The sequence below is a fragment of the Manacus candei genome, unplaced genomic scaffold (assembly GCF_025592945.1).
Source record: "Manacus candei isolate 608988 ecotype Guabito, Panama unplaced genomic scaffold, ASM2559294v1 h1tg000047l, whole genome shotgun sequence".
Taxonomy (NCBI): Eukaryota; Metazoa; Chordata; class Aves; order Passeriformes; family Pipridae; genus Manacus; species Manacus candei.
The window spans coordinates 392,990-420,740 of NW_026138095.1; the positions used below are offsets into that span (position 1 = coordinate 392,990).

Below are 27,751 nucleotides of genomic sequence, written 5' to 3' on the forward strand. Positions count from 1 at the left end.
CACGAGGCCGCAGCTCGTTCCAACGCTTTATTGTCACCGTTCGCGCTCGGTCTCCCCCGCGAGGGGCGGGGACGGGACGGGCCCGGCCCGGCGAGGGGCCTCGGGCCCGGGAGGGCACTGCGGGGAGCGGGACTCAGCGGGGACAGGGCGAAGCTGGCGCCGAGGACCGGGCAGGGCGAAAGCGCAGCTCCTTCGGGGCCCGCGGCCACAAGTCCCGGGGCAACGGCAGGGACCGGGCGAGCTCCTGCCCGGGCCCAGGGGCCGCCGGCTGCCAGGGAGGAGTGGGGGGTGGGTGGGTGAGCCGGGGGCAGCAGCCCCGGGCAGTCGGGGGCAGGGGGCTGTGCCCCTGCTGCTTGGTCCCCAGAGCCTGCGGCACCACTGCCCCCGGACATGGGGCCAGGGGACAGGAGGAGCAGTCGAAGTACAGAGTGATTCTGGATGAAGAGTAGTGTTACACAGGACCCCCAAGGTCCCCCATGCCCTGTGGCCTTGATCAGTCAAATGAGATGAGCTGGGCCTCTCCGCTGCCCGGGGGCTGCTGCCCGGGGGCTGGCGCCGGTGGAGGCTGCTGCTGGGGGGGCCCCCCGGCTGGGGCCACCTGGAACAGACAAAGTGGTTTCATTAGCATATGGCTTCATCAGCACACATGCCCCACTGGGTTCTGACCCCCATGGGGCCCTCACCCCCTGGGCTGGTGGCACTTACCTGTTGGTAGAGGGGCTGTTGCCCAGGCATGTAGGACTGCTGGGCTGGAAGGCTGCTCAGAGCTGCATCCTGGCCTGGGAGGGCAGACATGAGACCCTGTGGGAGAGAGGGGGTGGGTGTCAGAGGGGCCAAGGGACACGCAGCACCCGTGGGGCAGGGGTGACAGACCCCAGCCTCTGCCAGGTCTCCTCCAGGACGACTCCATAGGCTGGAGCCTACCCACACCTCATCCCCCCCATGCCCAAGCGGGGAACACTCACCTGCATGCCGTAGGGCTGGTAGCCCATGGAGACGGACTGGCTGCCCATGTAGCCCATGGCACCCGACTGGGGGGCCTGGGAGATGGCCGGGATGCTCTGCGACTGCGAGGCCGCGCTCTGTGGGGAGAGCCTGGTCAGAGGCGGCGCAGGCAGCGATGGCTCACAGCTCCAGCCAAGACCCCAGAGCCTGGAACTGGCTCCGACCCCAGCCCACTCCCGCAGTGAGAGCAGCAGATCTGGAGGTCTGGGACCAACCAGCCCATCCTTCCTCGTGCTCAGAGATCCCGTTGATGAGGTGGGGTACATTGCCCCAGGCCCCCAGCCCTCACCTCAGCAGGCCACAGGCTGTGCTGCCTCACTTGCCTGGTAGCCCTGCGTGGGCGTGGGCTGGTAGGATGAGTATGCTGGGGTGGTGGTGGGCACTGCTGTCCCCTGCTGAGCCCCCTGCCCGCTGCCGGCCCCCGGCTGGTACATGTAGGCATTCACCATGCTGGGATCTGGGCAGAGAGGGCAGAGGTTAGAGCAACCACCTTGGCTCACCCCCACCCCTGTGGGATGAGCTGCCCAACGTACCAGTCCCGGTGACGGGCATGGCGGCGTATGGCCCTGTGCCTCCCTGTGCAGCCTGGTTCATGTACACGCTGTGCATAGGAGAGCCTTCCACAGAGCCAGCTGGGCTGAAGGTGCCAGGGAAGCTGGTGGGCCCAGAGGGCTGGTATATCACCCCGCTGGCTGCTGGCATGGCCTGGAGCTGGTGGGAGAAGGAAAGCCAGCCTTAGGCTGCAGGCCCTGGGACCTGGCAGGAGGGTTCCTGGCCCAGCAGCTGTACCTGGGCATAGGGCAATGAGAAGGCTGGCATCTGGGCTCTCATCTGGATGGTCTGCTTCTGCTGCTCCAGGCGCAGCTGCCTCTCCTTTTCCTGCTCCTGCAGTCGCTGGATGGCCAACTGACGCTGCATCTCCAGGTACTCCTGCGGACATGGGACCGCGACGGCTCGGAGCCAGGACACTACAGACCCCCTCCCACTAGGACAGCTGTCCCTGTCAGCCCTGGGCTGATCCATGGCACAGGCAGGCCTGAAATATCCTGGACACGCTTCTCTGCCTTACCTGCTTCTTCTGCCTCATGATCTCCAGCTTCTGGGCCAGCTGAATCTGGCGCTGCCGCTCTGCCTCCTCTGCTGCGCGGCGCAGCTTCTCCTGGTGCTCCTCCCGCAGTGCGTTCAGAGCCCCACGCGCATCCCGGATCTGGGCCAGTTTGTCCTGCAGGCCTTCGTAGTACACTGGGGAGGGAAGGGACAGGCTCAGGGACACGGGGACAGAGCATCAGACCACCCCTGCACTCCTCACTAGTCTCTGGAGAGGCTGTGTCACAGGAATGCAAACGCTGGCACTGGGGAAGCCCCGGCAGCTGCCCGCCCACGCCCAGGGCCAGCAGCTCCCCCAGCTCCCACGCACGCCTGCGCTCGTCCAGCTGGTTGAGCAGCTCCAGCAGCTGCGGGTGCATGTTGTTGATGGACTGGAAAAGGGACAACACGGCGGAGTCATTGGTGATGCTGCGGCCTCGCATGTGGTTGCTCTTCATGCGGTTGACGAACGTGGTGACTGCGTTCTGCAGCGCCTTCAGGAACTGCTCGTGGTTCTCCTCAGACTCGCCATTCTGGTACTGCTGCTGGAAGGAAGGACGAGGCAGCCGATAGCCGTGACCCCCCGGTGCCAAGAGCTGGCAGCCAGCCTGCAGAGCCAAGGAGTCCGGTGCTTCTTGCCCCTTGGCAGGTGCCAGACCCAGGTCCGGGCCCTCTCTTACCTCAACCACCCCGAGTGGGGCGGGGTGGGCTTCCCCAGGCTGCGCAGTCGGCTCTGTCAGGGACAGGGGTGCTGACGGCGTGGGGCTCTTGCGAACCTCCTCTTGTTTCTTCTCCCAGTAGTTGCGGTTCAGGTACCGAGCCAGCTGCCAGGAAGAGAAGGAAGATGAGCGTTGCTGCCTCGTGGAAGCAAGCCTGTGCCACAGACTAACAGGGCTGAGATCCTTACCTCTGGGTCAATGTCCTCAGCCAAGGGAGCAGAGGAATTCTGGGAAGAGACAAACAGAGAAAATCAGTTCAGAGAAACCAGAGACCCCCCAGGTCCCACACAGATGTCTGGATCGGACCTGGCCATGTACAACCACCAGTGCTGAGCACCAGCAAGAGCCTCAAAGGGGACACACGCTACAGCTCCGGGAAGCAGCAGAGGCACCTAAATGCCACCTAGGAACAGACCTTCTTGCTCAAAACACAGTGAAGGAGCAAGGGGTTGAATGGGGCAACTATTTTCCCTCAGAACAGGATTAAACTGGACACAAGCAGGGCAGACTCGGGCTCGGGAAGTGGCCTTCACGCCCAGGGCTCCCATGGACGTACCACGGGCGGGGAGTAGAGTGTGCTGACCGGGGGAGCCGATGACGTGACAGGGGTGGGCTCAGCCTTAGGGTACATGGAGTAGGTTGTTTTCTGCCTCTGCAAAAGAGAAAATTGCCAACTCAGGGACTGTCCAGACTCCTCCAAACCAACTGCAACACGGCCCATGCCTGGCTCTGCTTTCACCCTCTCATTCCACAGGCCCTGCACCTTGCTCACGCCAGGACATGCCCAGAGATCTGTTATGGCCCAGTACACCTGGGCTGAAGAGCAATGACCCCTCCCAGATCCCAGCAGTGCACAAACCATTCTCTCCTTCTCCTCAGCCTCTGACTGAGACAAGGCAATAGCCAGCTGGAGCTCCTCTTCCTCTTGCAGAGCTGTCTCGTCGCGCTTTGGAGGCAGCTTGAAGTGAAAAGATGAGGAGGTGGTCGGTAATGGGGTCAACAAACAGGTCAGGATCACCAGATCACCTACGGGGCAGCCACTCACCTGGGACTGCTGAGAGAGAGGGCTGGTCAGGTACTCGGGGGGCAGTTCGGAGGTGGCAGCAGCTTTGCCCTCAGCCTTCCTGCAGTGAGAGGTGACAGTGGACTGAACGCTCCCTCCTCTGCAGCAGAGCCCCAGCTCTGCACAATGTTTCAGCAGCAAACCCTGCTCCTGGGAAGGAAGGGGGCCAGCCCAGCCTGCACAGCCTGGGAAGCACCCTTGCCCTGCTCTGCAGGGAACTGGCTCCACATCATGCTTCCCCCCTCACAGTCCCAGCTCTCGCAAGCAAAGAAACCCACCACGAAGGGTACTGACTTGTTGAGATGCTCATAGCAGGGCTCACAGACTCTCACTTCCTTCTCAATCCCGAACTTGGGGATGGTGGAATACTTGGAGGAGCATTTCCCACAGAAGATCTGCCCGCAGGCCCGGCAGTGGTGCTGTGAAGGATGGGAGACATCAGTGTAGCAGCAAGACACTCCTTCTCCATTAGACAACACACTCAGATACTCCCAGCATTTCCCTGCCAGTGGCCAGGGAACACGGTCTGTCCCCAGCACATTTCCACGCAGAGAGTCCTGCAGGGAGCTCTGCCAGTCCCAAGGGCTGTGCAGGGCCAAGAAACCCAAAGGGGCAGGAGCAGCACCCACCTTCCGCGTCACGACACCAAACTGCACTCGGCACCTGTGACACTCCTCAGCGTCTACCCAGTCTGGAGCCTGTCAGGGTCAAGGGAAATCATGTAAGGAGGGAGTAGAGCCTCAAAGACAGTGTCTGCACTGGGCCTTTCAGGAGCTCCAATGTCTAACAGGGCTCTCGTGCATGGGGGAGAATGGAGGCACTTGCAGCTCAACAGGAAATATTAATCCCCACAAGTTATCCCCTCTTGTGTTCCTTAGAGACTGTGACACTTTCACACTTAGCACAAAGCTCTCTAGGAACATGTCTGCATAGTGATCACTTCAGCAATGCCTTGCCATGTTCAGCCTGCCAAGATGATGCAAGGCCACCAAGAAAGGGGAATGATGGGACTGACTCCCTGTCCCCGTCAGTTCTCCCAGCAAGGTCTCCAGTCTGCATGAAAGGGAGGAATGCAAGACCTGCAGGTTTCGCAGGGAGAGGATGGGAGGGCAGGTCTGTCCTGCAGTGCCAGCTCCCCCCACCACACAGCTCACCCTCTCAGCAGCGAACATGGCATCGCTCTCCTTGAACTCCGGGAAGACATGACCTGCAGGAGAAGCAGAGTCCCATTGTGAAAGGAATCCTCTGGCACAGGGGGGCCTTGGTGCCTGCAGTCTCATGCAGTAGGTGCCAGGACAAACACCAGATCCAGCTCAGCACCACCTCCTGCCCTGACTGGTATCTTGTTCTGACACACCAGCATCAGCCTCCCCTCAGCCTCACTCTCAAGACAATCCCTGATGGTTTCCATTATGCACTTATAAGGGACATAAGGAACCTCTGGATAAGGCTTCTTATTTCTCAAGACCTTGAACTGAGCATGGGGGGATAAAAAGCCCACTGGGTGGGCAGGTAGGGCTGTGTGACTCTGGCCTTGAATGGCCAGAGTGTGTCAACACCAGTTTGGGGGGACTGGCCCTCCAGGCTCTGACACTGCCCACAGAGGTTCTGGTGCACAGGAGGCAGAGGCAGCAGCATGTCCCTGCCCTTGAAGGGGACACTGCTGTCCTGGGATAGGAGGAAAAGCGTCACACCAATACTCTGTCAGAAAGGGGGAGCATGGACCCATCCTGGGAGCAGGAATGAAAGCCTGGGAGGAAGGAACTGCCTCAAAGCAAATCCCACCCCAGAGGACACACTGACTTGCTGTCAGTCTCCCCAAGAACATTTGCACCTCCTGCTGTTCAGGTCTTCTCGCCAGCCCTGAACTTCTGGTTGGGCTGGAGGCCCAGAGCAAGGCACCCCCGATCCTGGGACCACAGGGCTGTCCCATCTCTGCAGTGGGATTCAGTCACTGCAAGGGGTTTGTTGGGTATCAGGCACCAAGAAAAAGCTCAGTGCTGCAAGTCCAGATTTTGCTCACATCAGGCAGGTCCTGCCAAGGCTCCTGCAGAGCAGAGCTGCTTGGCCAGGTGTCCCCCAACCTGTGCCCACGGTCCTCACCTTCAACCTTCATTATCTGATAGGTGTCCTGCACCACCTTGTACTTGGGCTCATTGCGGAAGGCGTGAGCCCAGGCCTGGATGAGGTACAGGATCTTACTGCGGACACTTGTCTCCACTTGCCTCTGCACAGGAAGGGAGGAGAAAACATCTGAGAAAAAGCGCCTGAAACCCAAAGGATGGTGTGAACCCCCATAAAGAGAAGCCAGAAATACCAGTCAGGAAAGAGAGAGTTTAGAGTACTCATGAGAAACAAGAGCTGTCAGAAACCCACAGTGAGGACGATGCACAACACAAATGACAGACCCCTTCGGCTGCCCCACTGCCCCCCTCGGCAGGAACAACAGAGCAGCACAGACCAACTGAACGGGTCTGTGGCCTTGATACTTTGAGCAAACGCCCAGGGCCAGGCACAGGGGCTCCGGGACCCACAGCAGCCCAGCCCACCCAGCAGCTCCCCTCAAGAGAGCTGCTCATCCCACACTTGGAACACGGTGGGACCTTCAACTGCCCAGAACAGCACGGCCTGCCTCGCCCGGGCACTGATGGTGCTGGGGGTGCCTGGAGGTGTCAGCACCTCCGGCCCAGGAATACTCAAAGCCATCTCAGAATGTGACACAGTGAGGACAGCTGGGGCGCCTGCCCTTTGGAGGCAGGGGCAACTGTATCACACTTTCAGGAGCTGGAGAAAACTTGGCAAGCCTATTCTGAGCTCAGCCAGCCTTGGAGATGCCCTGTCCTCAGCTGCCCAAGTCATTGCATCCACATGACCAGCTGCTCCAGAAATGCCCCAGGAAGCACAGGAGCACTGTCAAGCTCCAATTTCAGCCAAGAGCTCAGTCCACACAGTGTGACTTACTGACAATTCCTGGAGGTCCAACTACTGGAAGATTTGGCAAGATCCTGCATTCCACACATGTCACAGCCCCGAACTTCATCAGAACTTGAATTGTTTTACCAGCATTGGGCATTCACGAGCACCAAAGTTCCAAGTGTGGGAGGAAAATAGGGCAGTTGTGAAACTCCTGAGGCAGGCAAGGACTGAGAGAACCACAAAATCCCTGGATCTGATCTGATCTCCTCAGCCCTTGGAGAGGCTGTGCTACCACACCTGGCTGTCCCACTGAAGTAGTGTTCCCTCCTGGGAGGAGATCCTGCATGGAGACTGAGTCAGCCCTAACAGGAAGGTGACAGGAGAGACACCCTGCTCAGTATGTGAGGTGACAGGGCTCACGCAGCTCATCCTGCAAGGATCTGGGTCATCTGGCTGTTTATTTCTGGTGGAAGACAGGAGCTGTTAGGAAGGAACAGCACGATGCTAACAAGCTCTTGTCTGGGCATTGCTGTTCTGGGAGCGGGAGACAGGAGTTCTCATTTCCACTCCACTCATGGAATTCTCCAGACCAAGGACACACAGAGCTCCTGCAGGCATCAGACTGGTGGTAGCCTGTGACAAATCTTGTCAGTGCCAGCAACCAGGGTCACATCCTGCAGAACTCCTGAACTATTCTACAGGCTGGTGAAATGGCCACAACACAGAGGAAGCTCCTGTTGGTTTTTCCTTTACTGCTTTACCTACCTGTGTGTCTCACACTGTTCTATGGGAGGGAATTCACCTCACCACTCCCCAGGTCCTCAATGCAGGTGCCAGGCCATCACCTGGTTTCCTTAGCTGTCCCAAGCCAAGTGTTGCATCCAGGAACATTTATCATGGAATGGTCCAGGCCTCTACAGCACATTCCTGCCCGTTCACAGCACAGCCAAACCTCTGCTTCCACCACATCTCCTCTTCCCAGAGATCCTCCTTCGCTCCCTACACTCACCCCTTCACACCACATGATAGTTTGCTCTTTTCTGGAGTGCACTCCCAGTTTCCCTTCTGTTCCTCACCCAAAAGGAATGCAGGAGAGGACACACACATTTCCTCCTGCTGCTGGTGCTTTTCCAGAAAAAAAATGATAGAAAAACAAATCAATTTACCTTGAGTATTTCCTTCAGCTCCTCCATGGTCTGTTTATTGGCCACCTCGTCATGAACTGTTTGGCCACAGTTTTTAACCACTGACTCCATGACCTGCAAGGGCCGAGAACAACATCAGCCCACGGTTTCCTGCCTCCTCTGCAACCCATGGTGTTGCCAGTGCACTGTACAGGCTGAACACAGGGCACTATTTAAGCAATGAGGCACACTGGGGCTGTGTCAATCCATATCTCATGCTGGGAACCAGCTGCTCTTCAGCTCCACAGGGGCCTGGGGGGCCTTTGTTCTCTGGAGTCTGACCCCAGGGACAGTGGCCCAAGTCCCAGCTTTGCCTGTTCCAAAGCCAAGACAGACCTAAAGCATGAAGGCCCCGGCCTGATCATCCCAAAACCTCTGTGCCAGAGCCAGGAGGAGGCTGGCTCCATGCTGTGCCCCAGGCAGGGAAGCTGTGCAGCCTGAAGGCAGGATGGTGAGAGGGGACATTCCCCAGGTCCCCGCGGTGCTCCCGGTCCGGTGCTGTTACCTCCAGCGCATACAGGGCCACGTGGGGATTCTTGTCATTCACTTTCTTCTTGATGGCGTTGACAGCGTATTTCGCTCTGGGTACAAAAGAGAGGACACATCCTCAGGGGATCAAGGATCTTAGGGGAGATCCCACCTGCTGCTGCCAACCCGCCAACCCCCCCTCTGACACGAGGGCACAGTTAGCTCAGGGGTACACAATTCCTTGGAGGAAACTGGGAAGGAATAAGCACATTCAAGCTTGAGTTTCCCTGAGGATTTCAGGCCAGGGGTAACCTGTAACCCCTGAGGTCAGGGAAGAATGTCAGCACATTGAGGTGTGCTGTACTGCCCTTCCAAAGCTCCTGTGGAAGGGGACAGACACGTGTGCTCCCACGGGCTGGCAGGTCCAAGACCCCCGAAGGGTCAGACAGGAGAGCTGTGCCCACAGCGCGTCCGAAAGCCCAGGAGCACTCACTGGGTGTCTCCCTGCCGGATCATGTCGCAGATCTGCAGGATGGATTCCCAGTCCGTCTCCAGGAGGAGCTGGCTCGTGGCCTTATCTGTAAGGAATAAACCCACCGGGATGCCGTGAGCGGCCGCTCCCCGCGGCTCCGCTCCGCCACCGACGTGTCGCGGGAGCGCCCCGGGCGCGGCGCTGTCCCGAGGCTCAGGAACAAACCTCCGATGTCTCCCGGAAGGCACCACCCCTCTCTCCCCTTTAAGACATCCCGGGGCCCTCGGTAACCTCGGCCCCACCGCTCCCGCTCCTCCCGGCCAGCATCGGGCTGCGGCACCGAGCCCCGGCCCGGGCAGCGCCGTGCCCCGGGCCCGCCCTCTCCGGGGCCGATTGCTGCGGACCCCAGCCCGAGCCCGCCCCGCCCGCCGAAGGGGCCGCGCCGGTACCGAGGAGCCGCTCGAAGGTGCCGCTGCCGCGCCCCATGGTGTCCTCCCGCCGCCGGCCCGGCCCGACAGCTCCGGCCCGGTCCGTCCCCGCCCCTCCGCGGCCCTTCCGCTTCCGGCTTCCGCCGGGGCGGGGCCGGTTCCGCCGGGGCGGGGCCGCGATGGCCGCGGTTCGGCCCCCGCCCACGGTGCTGCTGCTGGGGGCGGCGGGCGGCGGCAAGAGCCTCTTGGTGCGGCGGCTACGCCATATCCACCGGGCACGGGGGCACCGGGGGGACCGGCGGGGGCGGGGGGGTCCGGGCAGCCCCTTCCCCTCCTCAGCGCGAGTCCTTAACGCGCGGCACAGCTGAGCGCCGAGGAGCCGGCGGGGCTGGGCGAGCCCCCGGCCACGCTGCCCACGGTAGGCAGGGCCCGGCGGGGCCGAGGGGCGGCGGGGGGCGGCGGGCACGGCCGCACCCAGCCCAGCGCCTGTCCCGCAGGTGGGCACCAACCTGACCGACCTGCGGCTGCCGCGGAAGGTGACGGTGCGGGAGCTGGGCGGCTGCATGGGCCCCATCTGGCCCAGCTACTACAGCGAGTGCAGCGCTCTTCTGGTGAGCGGCACCGGCACCCCGTGAGATCTCCCTCCTCCGTGCCCTGCTTTGGCCCGGCGCCCGGGGCTGCCCTCGGCACACCCGCACCCCGCTTTCCCTTCTCCCCCTGCAGTTCGTGGTCGATGCCTCCAACCCCACCCAGGTCTCCTCGTCCTGCATCCAGCTGCTCTCCGTCCTTTCGGCGGCGCCGCTCGCCTCCGTGCCCGTCCTGGTGCTCTTCAACAAGATGTGAGGAGGGGGATCAGCTCGGAGGGTGGGGCTGCCCGGGGGTAGCAGCTGCACTTTGCTGCACTTCGTGGGCTGTAGACCCCCAAGCTGGGAGCTGTTGTGGTGGGCTAATGCAGCCCCCCTCTCCCCACTGCAGTGACCTGCCCTGCTACATGTCGCTGCTGGAGATGAAGTCACTGTTCCGCATGCAGGACATCGTGTCCTGTGCCACGCAGCCCATCACGATGCTGGAGACCAGCGCCCGCGACGGGACCGGTCTGGCCGATGTCCTGCAGTGGCTTCGGGCCACCCTTGGAAACCCCCATTGACCCCGACCCTGCCAGGTGCCTGCAGCAGCCCAGGACAATTCTGTCACCAAAGGAGGTGGCCGGAGAGCAGCTGCCTTGTGTGGTGCTGGGAGCAGGGCCTGGAACAGTGTCACTGGCTGGTGACAGACTGTATCCCCGTGGGACTTCACAGTAAAACTCTGACCAAACTGTTCAGGCTGGTGGCTGCCCTGTGCCTGGGAGGAAACTCCAGGCTTTTGGGGAAGGGATGAGCAGAAGGCTCAGAGGCCAGACTGTGCTGGCACCTCTGAGCACAGGAGGGGTTGCTGCAGTGGGGCTGGGGGCTAGGGTAGCATCTGAGCTGGGCTAAGCAGGGCAGGGGCTGGTAAGGCTGCCCAGGTTGGAGACTGAGTGCATATGGGGCTCCTGCCAGCAGCTCTGGCCCTACAGGCATCATGCCAGTCCAGCCACAGTGGGGTGACCTGGGGAAAGGTGTGGAAGGACTGGGGAACCTGGGTGGGTGTCAGGAGCTGGGGTAGGTCCACTGACAGGGATGTCTCAGTCAGGGATGTCTCACAAGTTGTAGCAAGTTCCAGCCCGTGGCTGCTCCCCAGCACTCACTTGGGCTCAGAGAATCTCAGAATGGGTCAAGCTGGAAGAGACCACAGAGGGTTGTCTGGTCCAACCTCCATGCTCAAGCAGCATCATCCCAGAGCACATGGCACAGGATTGCATCCAGATGGTTCTGGAGTATCTCCGGTGAGGGAGACTCCACCAGCTCTCTGGGTAGCCTGTTCTGGTGTGTGGTCACTGCAGAGGAAAGAAGTTCTTTCTCATAGAATATCGTAGAATATGCTGAGTTGGAAGGGGCCCATCAGGATTATATTCAGGTGGAATTTCCTGTTGCCTCTTGTCCTATTGCTTGGCACCCTTGAGCAGAATCTGGTCCATCCTCTGACACCTCCCTGCAGATACTGACAGACACTGATGAGGTCCCCTCTCAGACATCTCTTCTTGAGGCTGAACAGGCCCAGCTCCCTCAACCTGTCCTCATAAGAGATGCTCGAGTCCCTTAATCATTTCTGTAGCCTGTGGGATCTGTTCCAGGAGCTCCATGTCCCTCTTGTCCTAAGGAGCCCAAAACTGGACACAGCACTCCGGATGTGGCCTCACCAGGGCTCGGTAGAGGGGCAGGATCACCTCTGTGACCTGCTGGCAATACTCCTCTTAATGCATCCCAAGAAGGGCTGGGGCTGTGTGCAGGACCCACCCCATGCCCACACTTATGGCCAGTGTCTGTCCATGACAATAACCCGTCCTGTGCCTGCGCTGACGGCCCGGCCTGGCCCAGCTGCCTCACCCGGCGGTGCCAGTGCCAAGTCACGGGGTACTGGTGGCTGCCTGTGCCTGGCAGACACAGTGGCACATCCTGCCCTGGGCCTGTCAGTGCTGTGGCACAGGGGCAGCTGCTGTCCCAGGGCCTGGGGCTGCCAGCAGTGCGCCATGGAGGGGAGCAGCTCTCGGTGCCGGGGGCTGCAGACACTGCCCACAGTGGCTCACGGCTCACAGGGCAACAGTGGCCCTCACTCCAGCGGTGTGGGCTGAGCTGTGCTCTGCCCTGGGCAGCCAGATGGGCAAGCAGGCGGTGCCGAGGAGTCTGAGCACACCCTGACACAGCTGCCGAGTCACCACCACAACCAGCGCTGACGCACCAACCCCACCTGCCTGCTTCCAGCCCAACAGGTCCAGACACCAGCCAGAGCCCTCCTGTGCAGCAGCACTTTAATGGGCCAGGTCAGCCTGAGCCCACGGGGTCCCTGCTCAGCCCAGCACCACAGTGGTTCTTCTGAGTCCGTCTTGCCAGCTGGTGCAGTGTGTGTAGGGCTGCTGGGGTGGCCCAGAGGCCTTTTTCGTGGGACTGGGATCAGACAGCTGCTCTCCTGGCGAGCCAGGCACAGGGCTGGAGCTGGGTCAGCCCTGTCAGTGCCTGTCAGCTCCCAGTTCCATCCTTGCTGCCCCTGGACAACGTGAAATGGGCTGCAGGTTTCTCCATCCAGAAAGCTCTGCTGTCTCCAAAGGATTCTGAAAACAGCCCAGGGCCATTCTCCATGGGGTCAGTGTGCTGGTAGGGAGGAGAGCTGAAGAGCTGTTCTCTGCAAGCAGTGATCACCCACAGGCAGGACTGTGCTGGTGAGGCAGCCCCACTGCTGTGCCCTGGGGTGTGACAGCAGTCCTAGTTCTGCATGTGCTGCATCCCAGCAGCTGCAGGCAGCAGGAGCACCTGCATCCCTGTGCCATGGCATTTCTATTGACATGCCTCAAAGGGTCCTTGGCCACAGCAAGCAGGGAGGATCTTCCCCAGCATCCTGTGGTCCTGCAGCTTCCAGCACAGTATTGTGATGGACAGATCCAGCCCTTCATGCCAGCCTTACCTGGGCCTCAGGCACGTCTCTCTCGCTGCTCATAAACGGAGTGAAGCTTCTGCATGAGAAATATCTTATCTTCCCCCTCCTGCAACAACAGAGCCGTGGGACAGCTGAGTGGCAGTGCTGCCAGGGCCAGAGCCTGAACTGGCAGTCCTGGGGCTGGACCAGGCCTGGAGCAGCCAGGACGGGCAGGGACAGGGTGCAGCGCTCACACACCTTGGCAATCTGCTCCCTGAGCAGGCAGATGACCCTCTGCTGGCCTCTCACCACTTGGATGTAGAAGTAGATCACAGCTCTGCGACAACAGGAGGGGATGGTGGCAACTGGGCAGGAAGCTGAGGAACACTGTGCTCCTGGCACCAGGATGGGGCACAGGGCTCTGGATTGTCACCCCAGCTCCCAGCCCTGCTTAGGGCCATGACAGTGGGACCCTCAAAGCAAGGCCCAGGATTCAGCCTTGGGCTTTGGTCTATACTCACAGGAGGGCCCCAGACATGAAGAACAGGAGGAAGGTGTTCTCCACCAGGTGCTGGTGGACCCAGGCGAACCAAGTGATGTTGGGGTTGGACTTCTGCAGCACTAGCACCCAGCTCTTCCCTGATTTGTAGATGGTTTCTAGCCCCCGGAAGGGTCCACACGTTTCTGATGGCTGCACCCTGAGCAGACAGACCGACAGGGTGGTCAGAGCAATGGGCAGCCCAGCAGCCACTGCCCCCAGCCCAGGGCACTGCCTGTCTCAGACATCCAGCCCTCCTGGGACCCAGCCTCGCTGTCCCCAGCATCTCCAGGGATCTTCATCCTTGTGTCCTGCACCAGGAACACCCGTGAACAGCTGGAGGAAGTGGGCACAAGCCAGTGGCTGGGTAGCACCTCCCTGCCTGGGACAGCACTGCACAGCCTGGCGCTGGGGATGTGGGGGTTGGGGGGCATGGTGTCTCCAAGCCCCTCCGTCTCCAGGCTGCCAGGGGTCCTGTGCCCCATGCCATGGCCTGGTGGGTACTCACGACCAGATGGTGTAGGAGAGGAAGATGGTTGCACCCAGGAAGAAGGGGAAGCACAGCAGGGTGATGAAAATGGTGCTCATATGCGACGCTTGCCAGGGCTTGCTGGGGGACTGGCAGTTCCGCATCAGGCTGGTCTGTGAACAGGGAGCAGCGTCCTGTGGGCTGCCGGCTCCTGAAGTGTGGCCCCCACCCTGCTGTCCTCTCCCTCCTACCCGCTGGAAGCCAAGTGAGCTTGGACACCCTCTCCCCAGCAACCTCTGCTCAGTCCCACCAGGACGGGGCTGCTCTGTGCAGCACTGCTGCTGCAGCAGAGGCTGGCACTGGCAGGGCACAGTGTCACTGCTGTGTCACCAGTGGGGAACTGCAGGGGGCAGAGGGAATCACACCTTTTTGATATAGAACAGCAGCAGCAGCTTCAGCATCTGCACGGCCGGCAGGAGTGGAGCGAAGAGAATGCCCAGCCTGGGAATGGGGGGAAGACGAGCTCGCCTGGGTCTGAGCCCCAAGGGAGCCACTGGTGGGCACAGCTGGGGCACCCACGGGGCTCTTGAGGAACACAAGGTATTTGCCAGCAGAGGAAGGAGCCACATCAGGCAGAGACATCTCACCAGGTCAGGGTCTGCCCGTAGATCAGCTCCAGCACATTTCGGGCAATGTCAAACTCGGGCCTCTGCCTCAGCCTCTTCTCCAGGATCAGCCTGGAGAGGAGCAAAGCTCTGCTTCCACACTGCCCAGGGGGACCCTTGCACCCACCTTCCCACTCTGATGTAGCAGAGCCTGGGCACACCAGAGAGCTGGGGCCGTGCAGGCACGCAACACCGGGGGGGGGGACACATCCTGGGGCACGTTACCTCCACACCAGCTCCCCAAAGAGCGTGTCCAGCAAGGTGAATATGAAATCCATCACCACAAAGCGATAAAGGTCCTGCCCCACACATGTCTCCCAGCACTAGAGATACAAGCAAGGGTGACATACAATCACAGAATGCTTTGGGTTGGAGGAACCCTAAAGCTCATCTCATTCCACCCTCCTGCCATGGGCAGAGACACCTTCCACTAGACCAAGTTGCTCCGAGACCTGTCCAACCTGGCTTTAAACACTTCCAGGGATGGGGCAGCCATAGCTGCTCTGGGCAAACCTGTGCACAGTGCCTCACCACTGTCACAGGGAAGAATTTCTTCCTAATATCTAATAAGGAAGAAACCACCAGTTCCTTCCATGGCCCCATGCTGAGCCTGGCCCCTCACAGCCCCAGGGCAGCAGTGCTGACCTCCTCTGTTGAGCAGACAACACTCCGGCTGAGCCACTGGAAACACAGCAGGCTGAGGACCACCATCTTCAGAATGAGGTTCCTGGAGAGCAGGAGCAGGGCCAGGAGCCCCTGAGCCCAGGGGAAGGAGGGGCCAAGCCCCACAGACAGGGTGCCTGGCCCCAAAGCATCCCCCATGCCACAGGTGGGGGTGGAGGACTCGCCCTTCACCATAGCCCCAGCCAGCCCACCTGCAGATGGCCACGTAGACCTGTGTCACAGGGGAGTCCTGCTTCTCCCACATCGCCAGCAAGTTGTACAGGTGGGGCATCAGTGCATTGAGGAGAGATACCACGAGGGGCAGGACCAGCAGGATGGCTTCCTGCTGCCACCTGCCACTGCCCCATGCTCGCTGCTCCTGCTGAACCTGGTGAGCAGGTACTGTGGTGAGCACACGGACTTGGGCAGCCAGGCATCCTTAGGGAAGGCAGCAAACATCCAGGCCAGGAGAAGAGCTGCAACGGGGCTGCCCCTGCCTCCCTCCCCGCTACCCCTGCCACGTCCCTCCAACCCCAGGGCGAGGGCTGGCACTCACCACATGCATGTGCTTAGACAAGTGGTGCACAGCCAGTGTGCAGCCCAGCACCGAGCCCAGTGCCAGGGTCCAGGCCAGGAGTACCATGATGCAGTGCCTCAGGCGCTGGCAGAGGCTCTGGGAGTGGGAGCGGGAGCGCTGCTCTGCCAGCAGCTCCTGGAAGAGAGCAGTGCCAGAGCTGCCAAACCTGCTCCGTGTCCAGAGCAAGGGTCTGTCCCACTGCACTGTGGCAGGACCTAGAGGGATGATGGACAAAGCGCTGATGCAAGAGTGGGATTGGGGGTGTTTGTATCACCCAGCTCCTCACCTTCAGCTGGGTGCAGAAGTTCTCACACTGCAGCTTCACTGAGCGCCTCTGGATCACCTTGAAGTCCCAGGCGCAGAAGACTTTGACAGCCAGGTCCCCCATGGAGCTTCCCACGCTCTCCCGAAAAGAGCAGGACACGCTGCATTGAGGGAGAGGGCATCAGGGATCAGGGCTGAGTGAAGGGGGAAGGCTGGCAGTGCCGTAGGTGCTGCTGACCCACCAGTAAACCAGCAGGATGCAGGTGATGAGGAAGGAGACCCCAACGCTGAACAGGTAGGCCAGTGGCATGTTGTATGGGAACAGGGGGGCTGCGGGGGGGCACGCGCTGCCCTTGGAGCCAGGGGTGCAGGGGTCATTGAGGGTGATGTTGCTGTAGTAGCCATAGTACAGCAGTGAGTGTGTGAAGTAGCCCTGTGGGAAAGCACAGGATGTGGCCCATGGGGACCTTGGCGGTGCCTGCAGCTCCCCAGCCAGCCTGGCACCTCTGTGCCAGCCCCGGGGACAGAGTCCTAGGCTGGGGCAGCACCAGGCACCCCCTTTGCACCCACAGCACTGGCAGTCCTGGGGCCCAGCTGTGCAAGGGCAGCGACTGGGGCATCACTGTGGTGGGGCTGTGGGGCTGCACCCCAGGCCTGGAGCAGCCCCTGTCCGGGCATGCCCGGGCCCTGATGCGTGGGCTGTGCTTACCGCTCCTGTGAGGAGCTCCAGGCCGGTGAAGGGGGGGGGGCTGGCCGAGGTAGGGGGGTACACAGCCTGCAGGGCCACCACGAAGGCCAGGAGGATGAGAAATGAGAAGAAGTTGAACATAAGGAGCGTCTTGAGGAAGAGGAAGTAGGAGAGGACGCTGGAGCCAAAGCGGCCACTGATTTGCTTCAAGGTGTAGTGCCAGGGCTGCGCGGTGCGGAGCAGGGAGAGGAGCCTGTACCAGAGACCTCGGCAGCCCTGGGGAGAGAGAACCTGGGGAGAGCACCAGAGCCAGAGCCTGCACTGGAGCCCCTACGTTGCTGTGCAGACCGCGCCCTGACTTACGAGGCCGATGTAGACGATGGACCATCCACAGGGCGAAGAGGGGGCCCAGTGCTGGGCACGCTGCCTCAGGAGGCCCCTCTGCCTGTTCACCTGCCGCCTGCCCAGCAGAGAGGAGTGTCAGAGGGTACCACAGGTCCCGGGATGGCTCTGGCTGTGGGAGCCCTGCCTGGTCGGGGCTGGTGCAAGGGGACCTACCGGAGGGTGCGTTTCTCTGCCAGGCTGATGGGCAAAGTGAGCAGCATCTGGCTGCGCTGGTAGGGCGAGAGGCTCAGCAGCTCCTTCACCAGCAGGCTCCACTTGTCTGGGGCACAGGGGGCTCAGTGGGACACAGCTAGCCATGTCACAGCATGCCCTTCCCAAACTCAGAACAGGGACAGTGCCTGGCACTGCCTGCTCCCGCTCCAGGGGACCCTCACCTTCCAGCGTGGCCCTGGCGGGGTCAGTGTCCAGGTCGTAGTGCCGCAGGCTGGGCCGCGCCGCACGGCTCAGCTGCTGCAGGGGCGGGCGGCTGCTCCGGCGCCGCAGCCGGGCCGTACGGTTGCAGTACTGGGAGATGATGGCCCCGAGGCTGCGTCCTGCAGGCCAGAGCAGGGCAGGGTTTGAGTGGCTGTGGGAGAGCAGGGTAGGCGGGAGAGCTCTCTGAGAGGCTCTGGGGCCTGGAGAAAGGCGGGAGGGCAGGTGGCACCTACCGATGGTGCGGCTGGGCATGCTGGCCAGGATCTGCAGGGAGGCGGAGCAGTAGCCAGGGTACTGCTCACCCTGCCCTGGCTCTGGCCAGGCGTCTGGGGGAGCCAGGCAGGCCGGGGACTCTAGGAGGGGGAAGGCAGGATGCAGAGTGCCCAAGGCTCATCCCTGTGTCCCCACTGCTCCGCTCCAGCACAGAGGCCAGATGTGTGTCCTGGTGTGTGCTTCCCCCAGAGTACCCCCTACTCCAGGGACACTCTTTATGTCCCCAAGAGCTGCTCTGCCCTGCACCAGCCAAGGCATCAGCAGGCTCCTTCAAGGCTTTGGCCACAGCCATGGCATGTACCCCAGCCAGCCCAAGCAGGGTCAGGGTGGGTGGATGGCCCTGGGCACACACATTGCCCTCAGCCTGCCCCAGCTGCAGTGCTTTTACCTCTGTCCCTCTCCTTCATCTCCAGCTCCAGACCTGCCTCGATCAAGCTGCTCTGCTCCAGGATAAGCTGGTGGAAGGAGGTGTGCAGGGCTCTCTCGTTGTCCGGACTCGGCTCCTGGCTGCAGGGACACAGAGACCTCATGCCACTGAGGTGCAAGAGCAGGGGCACAGCGGGGCAGTGTGAGGGTCACACTCACCCATCGCTCTCGGTGCCCTCGGGGACGTGGAGGGTGATGGAGGGCGGCTGGGACATCCTGCGGGGCCGAGCAGGTCCCTCCGACATGGGCCTGCCGCGGCGAGCGGACGGGCGTCAGTGGCCCCGGCCCCCGGTTCCCCCGCGCTCTGCCGGCCCGCTGGACGAGGATGGAACCGCAGCCACTGCGTGCGGGATCCGGGGCAGGCGGGAGCGCGCGGTCTGCGGGCCTAAACCCGGGACTAACCCCGGGGCCAACCCGGCAGCGGCAGGAAGGAAGAACGGACGGATAGGGCGGTGCCGCCGCCGAGCGGGTCCCGCGCGGGAGGAGCCCGCCCGCCGTCCCGGGACCCTCAGGGGCAGGGACGGAGCCTCCAAGCACCAGCCCCAGCTCACGGCTCGGGAGGGGTCCGAACCGGCCCCAAGAGGACACATGGGAGCACAGACTCCCCCGTGCCCCGCCGCCGTGTCCCCCCGCCCGCTCCCGCCGGTGCCCAGCGTCGTCTCCTTCCTTCCCTCCTCCACCAACCCTCGGGCTCCGCAACCCCCTCTGCCCCCGGAGCGGGCTAAGGCTGCTCGGGGCAGACGCCGGCTGCGGAGCTCCGCGGCAGCTCCCGCCCGCCCCGACACCGGGAACCGACGGGACGCCCCTCGGGGCTCCCGCCGCCTCCGCCGGGGCCGTGGGCCGGTGTGGGTGCGGATCCGCTGGGAGGGCGGGGAGCACCGAGCCCTGCCCGCCCCGCCGTTCCCGCCGTCTCCCGGTACCGGGCGGGGGCGGCGGGAGCCCCCCAAAGCCCCTCTTTCCCCTCGGCCGCGCTCACCGGGACCCGCCGCCGGCCGGGCCGTGGGGGCGGTGCTGCCCGTCCCCGTTACACCGGGGCGGAGGCAGGGACGGAGCGGGGCACCGGGGTGCAGCGCGGGCCGAGCGCGGCCCTCTGTGTCCGGGCGGGGGAGCCCCGGTCCCGCCGGCCCGAGCCCGCCCCGCCCCAGCGCCACGGGACCGCCCGGCCCGGCCCTCCCGGGGCGGTGCCGCGCAGGAGCGGCGGCGGAACGCGATGGAGGGCGGCGGCAGCGGCGCCTACGGAGCGGCGAAGGCTGGCGGCGCCTTCGACCTGGTCCGTTTCGTACAGCAGCCGCAGGTGCTGGCGCGGATCGTCAGTGCGGTGAGTCGGGACGGGACCGGGCGGGAGAGCCCCGTCGGGACGGGCCGCGGACGGGCCGGGCCCTCCCCTGGAGCCCGTCCGGGCCCGCCTCCCCTCCGCCCTGGCCGGTGTCCCCGGCCCGTCGGGCACGGGCAGCCCCCGAAGGGCCTCCCCGTCTCGGTGCCGCCCACTGGACACCGGCTCCGCCTCACAGATCTTCGCCCTGATCGTGTTCGCCTGCCTCGTCGGGGATGGCTACATCAGCACGCCCGAGGACTCCCATCTCTTCTGCGTCTTCAACCACAATGAGGACGCCTGTCGCTACGGCATCGGCATCGGCGTCCTCGCCTTCCTCGCCTGCATCTTCTTCTTCATGGTGGACGTCTACTTCCCCCAGATCAGCAACGCCACCGACCGCAAGTACTTGGTCCTGGCCGACCTCGGCTTCTCAGGTACCGTGGGCGCGGGGCAGGGCTGTGCCTCCCGCCGCTGGCACAATGGCCGCCTTGTCCCGTGACGTGGCTGCCGGTGCCTGGCAAAGGGAGTCGCTCCCGCCTGGCACGCTGCCCGTCGGCCACGAGCTGCTGCTGCTGCTGCTGCTGCTGCTGGGCGTCCTGAGGAGTGACTGCCCCCGGCCGGGTGCCTGCACCGGCCCGCACGGTGGAGCAGGGTCTTCATGCTACTTGCCCCCACAGGTCTCTGGACCTTCCTGTGGTTCATCGGGTTCTGCTTCTTGACCAACCAGTGGTCCTGGACATGGACTGAGCACGTGTACATCGTGGCAGACTCTGCCCGTGCTGCCATCACCTTCAGTTTCTTCTCCATCTTCTCCTGGGTGAGTGAACCACCCTGCCCTGCTTGGGGGGAGCATGGAGGGGCCCCCTTTACTGCACAGTGCAGGACAGCCCTAACGCTGCTGCCCCTCCTCTCTGCAGGGCCTCCTGCTGACCTTCGCTTACAAGAGGTACAAAATGGGGGTGGAGGACTTTGCTCAAAGCTATGTCGACCCCACCCCAGAGGTTTCGACTCCCTACTCCAGCTACCCCAACATCAGCCATGAGAGCTACCAGCAGCCGCCCTTCACCCACACGGCAGAGGCCCCGGAGGGGTACCAGCCCCCCCCGGTGTACTGAGCCCCGGCTGGTGCCTGCGGGTGGCTGTACCAGTGCAATTCCTTCTGTGGGGTGGGAGGGAGGGGCCTGCGACTTGGAGGGGTGGGAGGGTGACGGCTGCTTTGTGTGAAGGTGACCGGGCCTTGGCATGGGGCGCAGGAGGGGCCTGGTCCTGATGCTGGAGCCAAGCTCCCTGATGAGGGGTCGAGAGCCCCGTGTGTGGTGGGTGATTCGGCACACGGTGGTGATTTGCAGCTGCTGGGTGAGCCCTGTGGCTGCGGGAGGGTGGGTGTGCGGGCAGCCCTGGCATAGCTGAGCCTCTGCCCTCGCTGTGGTGCCTTGGTGGAGTGTGTGGTTCACACTCCCCTGACCCTGCCCCGGCTCTGCCCCTGTGACTGCTGCCCTGGCCTGTCCTGGCCCCAGTGCCTTTCAGCCCTGCTGGCTGCATCCTCCCAAGTGCCGTCTCTTGCTGCCGTAACACAGCCGGGCCTGGCTCCTGCCTGTGCCAGCTTTCTGTGCCTTCCCCGCTCGGCTGCTGCTGGGTGAGCTGTTGCCAAAGCCCCCCTTGTCTTCCTCTGATGCCGCACTGTGCCTTCTCCCAGCCTGCACTAGAGCTGCCAGTGCTCCCGCGGTTTGGGATCCGTGGGAGCGGTTTGGGATCCGTGGGAGCGGTGAGCGCTGGGATCCCTCAGGAGGGCCAGGGCTGCTCCAGCTGAGGAAGGTCCTGGAGCCCTTTCTGTCCCTTGCTTGCCTCCCCCATGAGCGCTGCCTCTGCCAACGCGAGGCTGTGCTGCCGTGCCCTGCCCACGGCTCCCACCTGCACTCCGGCTGCCCTGGGTGCCGCAGGGCCGCTGTCTCAGGTTGTGTTCGCTGCTGTGCTATGGTGAAGCTGTTCCTGGTGGCCTGGTGCGGGCTGTTGCTGCTGGGGCTGGTGTTCAAGTAGTTGTCACTGTAAGGTTTGAATAAACTTTTTCACCGAGCCACCATGTGCCTTTTGTCTCTGGAGAAGGGGCTACTGCCCTCTCCCCCTGAGGGCTGGGGGGTGCCAGGCGAGGCAGTGGCGGCACAGCCCCTGCCAACTGCTGCGCTGCAAACAGCACACTCACGCTGGTGGCTATTTTTAGGCAACCCTCCTCCTGCTCCTCGATCCGAGCAGAGCTCCAGTGCCAGCCCTGCGAGCAGCCCTCCTGCCCTGTGACCACTCCAGTGACCAGCCCAGGCTGCCTCACTGGCCACAACCAGGAAGCTTCTGCAGAGCACTCTGGTAGAAAACGCACACAGAGGTTCATTAAGTTATTTATTAACCTAAAAGCAGCAGCAGTGCCTTCCCTAGCTCCGAGAGAAAAGCCCAGGCCTGGCACTTGAGTACTTGTGAGTACAGTTGTGCCCACTGGTAACATGGGAGGAACAGGGGGAGTTCATGTGGCTCTTGGAGCCTTCCAGGGCACAGGCAAACAGTGACCCTGCACTCACACGTGGAGATCTGGCCTGGCCAGAATCAAGAACTACTGCTTGGAGCCTGTGGATCTCTTCCAGGGAAAAGCACTTTTGCAAGGAGTAAGGAACAAAGCCAACAACCTTCCAGAAGCTGAACCAAGCAAAGGGGGAAGAGGATCCTTCAGTCAGCTTAGAGCAGAGGAACAGTCAGCCTCGAGAATTTTGGAAGGCTCAGGAGGGAGCAAGAGACACAACTAAAGTAAAGAACCAGCCCTTCAGATCAGAGCCCCTTTGCCAAGTAGCTGGACCTTCAAAGGAACAGTCGCCGAAATCTGGGTAGATGAAACCCTGAGCCTCTAAACCCCTCACAGGTAATGCAGCACCAAAATGGCAGCACCAATCTTGAACCTGAGAAAAACTGCCCTGAATTTTGAGTAGGCTCTTCCTGGGACCAGTTCTTCCAAAGGACTCTGTCACAGCCTGCTAGACCACCGCCAGCCCTTTGAAGTTCAATGGCTCAGAAGAGCCTGCTGCCAGGCTGAGTTGGGCCTTCCTTTCCCCTCTTCTGTTTCAACAAGAATTAACAAAACAGTCATAAGAGTGTCAGCAAATGGAGAAGCCAAGGCCCTGCCCAGGGCTGGGCTGTCGCATGTGTCGGTTTAAAAGTTGTGCCACAGCTCTGTGACAAGGGACAAATTACCTCAGACTGTTAAAAAAGGAAGTGGGTTCAAAATACTGTACAGTCTCAATGACTGTACATTGTCTTGAGAAACCTGGAATTTAGCAAGAGTGCACAAGAGAGAAGAGCTGCATTCACAGGCACCAGAACCAGCACCAGTGCCAGCCTGAGCACACACAGAGCACTGGGAGAGCCGGCCAGAGCCACGGCGAGCAACCAGAGCCCTGCAGCCCAGCTCGCCAGGGCCTGTGTGTGGCAACATCACTAACTACACCAGTCTCTCTCTGTATTCTGAGACTGGAACACACTCTCATCAGGCTCTCGCTTCAGCTCTCCCCAGCATCAGGCCAGGTGGATCCTCCTTGGCTGTGGTGCTCGGTGTGGGGGGGCAGTGGAGGTTGGGCAGGGAGGGCTGAGGCACTGAACAGTTCACTAAAAGCACGAGGAAGCAGATCCTGAGCCCATAAGCCCTGGCACTGAGCTCTCTTCCCCTCCATTTTCCCAGCAGTCAAGTGAAGATCTTCCGAATGGCAGCTGCCTTTTGCTGCCTCAACCCCAGGGGCACGTTCTCCTTGTTCTCCAGCCCAGGCTGCTGGGGCCGCTTGCGGAAGTAGCAGGCTCGGCACACAGAGTGGTACTTGTCAGCTCCTCCAATCACTTCAACCTGGCAGGAAAATTTGGAGGGTGACTCTGCAGAGTCCAGCTTCCCTGAGGGGATCCCTCTGGACCAGCAGGACTGGAAAGGTGAAGCAGTTTCTGTTCCAAGGGAACTCACCTCCTGCTCTGCTCCCAGCCTCTTGGTGTAGGAGGCCTCCCGGAAGCACTCCATGCACACGGCATTCAGCTTCACCACGCTCTCCGCCAGCGGCACGAGGTTCAGGATGCTCCCAAAGGCCTGTGCAAAACAGTGTAGGAGGTGCTGCTGGGTGGGTTCTGTGAGGGTCCCAAAGAAACTGCTGTACCAAAATGAGTGTTATACCTTTCTCTGGAAAGTCCCATCCAGAGCAGCAACGATGACTGTTTTCCCGGCGTTGGCCATTGTCTCGCAGAACTCCACAATATCTGGGAACTGGAGGGGGCACAGGCACAGCATCAGGAGGGAGCAGGGGCAGCTCTTGGCTCTGGATCCTGCAGTGCATACCCAGACAGCAGCACCGGGAACAAGGAAAGTCAGAGCCACATGCCCTGTCTTTAGAATGGACTCCAGTCCCATGCCATCGGGGACTACAGGGAGGGAGGGTTTGACTACAGACACAGTCCAGCTGGATCAAACTGCCCCAGGGCATTTCTTTCCATCTCTTCCTACAGAGGACTCAGGCCTTAGTCTGCACAGGGCATCCTGGGGAGCCTGTGATCCCCAGAGCGCCCCGAACCCCCTCCAGCTGTGCACTTACGAACTGGCCCTCGTCGATGCCGATGACGGCGGCGCCCAGCGCCTCCTGGTACACATCCTGGAGGAGCCCGGCGGGCACAGCTTCCATGGTGCTCCTGCGGGCAGGGAGGGGGTGAGCCGGGCAGACCAGGCACCCCCGCGGAGGGGGGGTGGTCCTCCTGCCCCAGGAACTGACTTATCGTGTGTGGAGACCCCGGAGGAGCTGTAGCGCGTGTCCTTGGCGTACTTCACCAGCAGGCACCGGTACTGGGCAAGCTGGAACCGCCGCACCCGCCGCATGAGCTCCGTGCTACGAGACACTGTGTCAGCGGGCACCGGCACCGACCCTCCCCTCGCACCCCGCCCCGGGCCTCGCCCCGCGCCCCCCGCCCCGGGCCTACCTCTTCCCGGAGAACATCGGCCCGAAGATCACCTGGGGGCAGAATGGCGGGTCAGCGGACAGCCCCGGCCCCACCCGGTGCCGGTGCGGTCCCCGGCCTCGCAGCCTCCCCAGCCGGGTGCCCTGGGACGGTACCTGTCCGTGCCCCCCAGCGCGGTGCCCGGGCGGTGCCGTACCTGTATCTGCCCGCGGGGCCGGCTGGGCGAGCCGGGGTGGACGCCGGGCACCGTCAGGCAGTTCATGGCGGACTGACGGCCAGAGCCCGCGCGCACCGCTCCGCCGCGCCAGCGCCGGCCAATCGAAGGAGGCCCCGCGCTGACGCGCCGCCGTGCCAGCCAATCGCGGGAGGGTCCGCGCTGGCGCTCCGCGATGCTGACCAATGGGACCACGGGCGCCAAAATTCTTATTTTCCCCTGAGCGTCGGCACCGCCTTCCCGGGCCAGGAGGGCCAATGGGAGGGGCCGGACACGCCCCCGGCCCTGGCCCCGCCCCCGAGCTCTGGCCCTGTGCCCGAGCTCCAGCCTCGCCTCTAGGGTGGCCAATGGAAAGGGGTCGGCCCCGCCCCCGCGCTCTGGCCCCGCCCCCGGGCGGGCAGGGGGCGCAGGGTCTGGGCGGGACCGGGCGCGGGACCGGACGCACCATGGGCGGGTGGCGGGACATGTCCGCCGAGGTAGGGCCCGGGGGCAGGTAGCGCGCGGTTCTCTGCCAGACCGCGGGGTCTCTCTCGGCCCCCGCTGCAGCCCCGTTGCCTCCTCGCAGGCGCTGGAGGACCAGTACTCCCCCAGCCGCTGGTCCCCCCGCCTCGACCGGGACACCATCATCGACGCCCACCTCGCGGTGACGGCGGCAGGTGAGGAGCGGGGGACGCCGGGAGTGGGGGCTGCGCTCGGTGCCATGGCCCCATGCCCCACCGCTTCCCGCCCTGCAGGAACCGAGCGGGCCCGGGCCAGCGCCCAGACCTCGCTGCACGTCCCCTATGGCAAAGGGGACAGGGAGAAGCTGGACATCTATTTCCCCACGGACCATTCTGGGAGTAAGTGACAGAGACGGTGAGGACAGGGGTGGGCAGGGGTCGGATCCTCTGCTCACCCCCCACTGCACTGTGCAGCCTTCCCGGTCCTGGTCTACATCCATGGCGGATACTGGCAGTGCCTGAGGTGAGGTGGGATCCCTTGGGAAGGGACTCCCCCTGCCCACCCTTACTGACTCCCTTCTCCTGACACTGGGACTCTCTGGGTACGTGGGGTCTGACCAGTCCCCAGGTGGCCCCCACAGCCTGTCTCTCTTCCCCAGTAAGGACGAGTCGGGGTTTGCAGCCCCCCCGCTGGTGTCGCAGGGGGTGGCGGTGGTGGCGGTGGGGTACGACACAGCCCCCAGAGGTGGGTGTCACCCTGCAGAGGCTGTGGCTGCGCATGGCCTGGCGCCCTCTGACCCTGCCCTCTGCCCTCTGCCCAGGCCACATGGACACTATGGTTCTGCAGGTGCGCCGCAGCCTTGCCTTCCTGGTGGAGCAGTACCCTGAGATCAGGTGGGCAGCTCCCAGGGGGGCTGATGTGTGAGCATGGCTGGGGGGGCAAACGAGCCTTGCGCCAGGACAAAGACTCCAGCACCTCAGCCCAAGTGCTGGGCAGTGCCTGCAGCCCTGATCCTATCACTGCACAAGGCAGCAGCTGATGGATTAGGAGACATCCGAGCTGCTGTGTTCAGGCGTGCTGCCCCCTCCGCATGGAGCAGGATGTCCCTAGGTGTCCCCAGGTGTCCCTGCCAGTCACTCCCTGAACTGGCTCACGGCTCTCTCCTTCCAGAGGCATTTACCTGTGTGGGCACTCGGCAGGGGCTCACCTGGCAGCCATGGTGCTGTTCACAGACTGGACGGAATTCCACGTGGTGCCAGATATCAAAGGTAGGGTTGGCGTATCCCAGTGCAGAGGCTGGAGGAGAACTGGTCTCTGCACTTGGAACAAGGCTGTGGGGCTGTGGAACCGAGGGGATGAGCTGCCCAATGATGAGGTCCCCAGGGTTGTGGGAGCCACCCAAGCTGTGGCCTCTCACTTGCCAGTGCCTCTGCCTTCAGGAGCAGTGCTGGTGAGCGGCGTGTACGATCTGGAGCCCATCCTGCACACCTATGTGAACGATGCTCTGAACATGAGCCGGTGAGCCTGCACACTGCAGGGACAGCCACAGGGACAGGGCACAGGCAGGCACACATCAGTGGCTCTGTGGCCGCTCTGCGCCTGTGCCACCCCCTGGCTGATGAGCCCAGCCAAGGACATGGCTGTTCTTGGAGCGAGGGGCTGTGTCAGCTGCCACTGCGGTGACTCCTGCAGGGAGGTGGCCCAGAGGAATAGTCCCATGCGACACGTTGCCCCGGCGGTGCCAGCGGCCTGTGAGGTGCTTGTGGTTGTGGCCCAGCACGACTCCCCGGAGTTTCGCAGGCAGTCGCAGGAGTACAGCCAGGTGAGCTCCAGCAGCGCCCTGCCCAGCTCCATGGGAGTGCTGCTCCAGCTGGCCCTCGCCAATGTGTCCAGCTGGGATGAAGAGCTCGCATGCTGGACCAAAGCGGCGCTTCTGGCTTGGGGAAGGACACCAGTCCTTGCCAAGCTGTCATTCCTGCTGCCCTGTGCAGGGCAGGTGGGCGTTGAGGTCCCTCCTGCCAGCACCGCTCTCTCCACAGGCCCTGCGTGCAGCCGGCTGGTCCGTCTCCCTGCTGGATCTGGCCGGTGTGGATCACTTTGATGTCATTGAGAAGCTGTCAGAGAACAGCTACATCCTCACTCAGGTAGGCAGGAGGGCTGTGCTGAGACAGATCAGGTGGGTGCAGGGCTGGCTGTCACCTCCCTGTGGGGAGGAGCGGGGCCAGCTGCTGCTCACAGGGCTTGGTTCCTCATCCCAGGTCATTCTGAACATGATTTCAAGAGCATGATGGCATGTTGAGAGCAAACAGACAGGGACCATGGCCCTGCATGACGGCACCAGGCAGCCAGTGTTCCCCTCGCCCATTGCCTCCTTGCTCCAGCACAGGGTGGCCACTGCCTCAGACCCCCCTGGCCCCTTCTGCTCTGCCCACCCTAGGCTGGTGCCCCTTTCCTGGGGTCTTCCTGCCTTCCTGCCTGCCGGAGCATGAGGGGCTGAGGGCTGCAAGGCTCTGTCCAGACAACTGGTCGATGAAGATCATTCCCTCAGTGTCCTTTAAACTGCATATTGTCGATACAAAATAAAACAAGAATTACTGTTGCCTGGGG

The 27,751-nt window shown here is 62.5% G+C and overlaps 6 protein-coding genes across 16 annotated transcripts; 3 read left to right on the forward strand and 3 right to left on the reverse strand.

The window, feature by feature from the left end:
• Positions 1-14: 14 nt before the first annotated feature.
• Positions 15-9,505, reverse strand: HGS (hepatocyte growth factor-regulated tyrosine kinase substrate). Of its 3 annotated transcripts, none has more exons than XM_051797353.1 (21): positions 9,363-9,505; positions 8,935-9,019; positions 8,479-8,554; positions 7,956-8,048; positions 5,977-6,100; positions 5,028-5,080; positions 4,503-4,571; positions 4,168-4,292; positions 3,856-3,934; positions 3,670-3,768; positions 3,367-3,462; positions 2,999-3,037; positions 2,772-2,915; positions 2,423-2,633; positions 2,075-2,247; positions 1,795-1,935; positions 1,539-1,716; positions 1,329-1,462; positions 966-1,082; positions 706-801; positions 15-598 (listed from the first exon to the last, which is right to left on the reverse strand). In XM_051797353.1, exons 1-21 carry the CDS (start codon positions 9,397-9,399, stop codon positions 494-496), a joined length of 2,274 nt encoding a protein of 757 aa, XP_051653313.1. In that variant the 5' UTR covers positions 9,400-9,505; the 3' UTR covers positions 15-493. The 3 variants fall into 3 exon arrangements, with proteins under 3 accessions (XP_051653313.1, XP_051653312.1, XP_051653311.1); XM_051797352.1 differs by having other exon boundaries at positions 2,423-2,636; XM_051797351.1 differs by having other exon boundaries at positions 3,670-3,934.
• On the forward strand, positions 9,497-10,658 carry ARL16 (ADP ribosylation factor like GTPase 16). 2 transcript variants are annotated; one of them, XM_051797436.1, is made up of 5 exons: positions 9,497-9,604; positions 9,703-9,759; positions 9,839-9,952; positions 10,095-10,180; positions 10,317-10,658. In XM_051797436.1, exons 1-5 carry the CDS (start codon positions 9,521-9,523, stop codon positions 10,486-10,488), a joined length of 513 nt encoding a protein of 170 aa, XP_051653396.1. In that variant the 5' UTR covers positions 9,497-9,520; the 3' UTR covers positions 10,489-10,658. The 2 variants fall into 2 exon arrangements, with proteins under 2 accessions (XP_051653396.1, XP_051653394.1); XM_051797434.1 differs by having other exon boundaries at positions 9,501-9,604; positions 10,065-10,180.
• Positions 10,659-12,211: 1,553 nt separating this feature from the next.
• TMC6 (transmembrane channel like 6) lies at positions 12,212-19,326 on the reverse strand. 6 transcript variants are annotated; one of them, XM_051797349.1, is made up of 21 exons: positions 19,189-19,326; positions 18,372-18,461; positions 18,175-18,293; positions 17,747-17,866; positions 17,474-17,632; positions 17,253-17,358; positions 17,058-17,154; positions 16,716-16,970; positions 16,249-16,439; positions 16,029-16,167; positions 15,722-15,877; positions 15,378-15,553; positions 15,148-15,229; positions 14,728-14,825; positions 14,485-14,574; positions 14,263-14,338; positions 13,877-14,010; positions 13,352-13,528; positions 13,089-13,167; positions 12,879-12,957; positions 12,212-12,528 (listed from the first exon to the last, which is right to left on the reverse strand). In XM_051797349.1, the coding sequence occupies exons 2-20, from the start codon at positions 18,455-18,457 to the stop codon at positions 12,886-12,888; spliced, it is 2,412 nt and encodes an 803-aa protein (XP_051653309.1). In that variant the 5' UTR covers positions 18,458-18,461; positions 19,189-19,326; the 3' UTR covers positions 12,212-12,528; positions 12,879-12,885. The 6 variants fall into 6 exon arrangements, with proteins under 6 accessions (XP_051653309.1, XP_051653308.1, XP_051653306.1 ...); XM_051797348.1 differs by having other exon boundaries at positions 12,212-12,568; XM_051797346.1 differs by having other exon boundaries at positions 12,212-12,660.
• A 49-nt stretch (positions 19,327-19,375) lies between these two features.
• Positions 19,376-21,600, forward strand: SYNGR2 (synaptogyrin 2). Its single transcript, XM_051797431.1, has 4 exons — positions 19,376-19,530; positions 19,724-19,961; positions 20,205-20,344; positions 20,445-21,600. Exons 1-4 carry the CDS (start codon positions 19,423-19,425, stop codon positions 20,640-20,642), a joined length of 684 nt encoding a protein of 227 aa, XP_051653391.1. The 5' UTR covers positions 19,376-19,422; the 3' UTR covers positions 20,643-21,600.
• A 305-nt stretch (positions 21,601-21,905) lies between these two features.
• Positions 21,906-24,911, reverse strand: TK1 (thymidine kinase 1). The gene is made up of 7 exons (XM_051797433.1): positions 24,686-24,911; positions 24,511-24,542; positions 24,306-24,419; positions 24,132-24,225; positions 23,717-23,806; positions 23,513-23,632; positions 21,906-23,401 (listed from the first exon to the last, which is right to left on the reverse strand). The coding sequence occupies exons 1-7, from the start codon at positions 24,749-24,751 to the stop codon at positions 23,246-23,248; spliced, it is 672 nt and encodes a 223-aa protein (XP_051653393.1). The 5' UTR covers positions 24,752-24,911; the 3' UTR covers positions 21,906-23,245.
• A 175-nt stretch (positions 24,912-25,086) lies between these two features.
• Positions 25,087-27,743, forward strand: AFMID (arylformamidase). 3 transcript variants are annotated; one of them, XM_051797415.1, is made up of 11 exons: positions 25,087-25,179; positions 25,269-25,359; positions 25,438-25,542; positions 25,618-25,666; positions 25,803-25,888; positions 25,965-26,037; positions 26,315-26,412; positions 26,569-26,662; positions 26,837-26,966; positions 27,184-27,288; positions 27,403-27,743. In XM_051797415.1, the coding sequence occupies exons 1-11, from the start codon at positions 25,150-25,152 to the stop codon at positions 27,430-27,432; spliced, it is 891 nt and encodes a 296-aa protein (XP_051653375.1). In that variant the 5' UTR covers positions 25,087-25,149; the 3' UTR covers positions 27,433-27,743. The 3 variants fall into 3 exon arrangements, with proteins under 3 accessions (XP_051653375.1, XP_051653376.1, XP_051653377.1); XM_051797416.1 differs by having other exon boundaries at positions 26,584-26,662; XM_051797417.1 differs by lacking the exons at positions 25,618-25,666; positions 25,803-25,888.
• Positions 27,744-27,751: the final 8 nt, after the last annotated feature.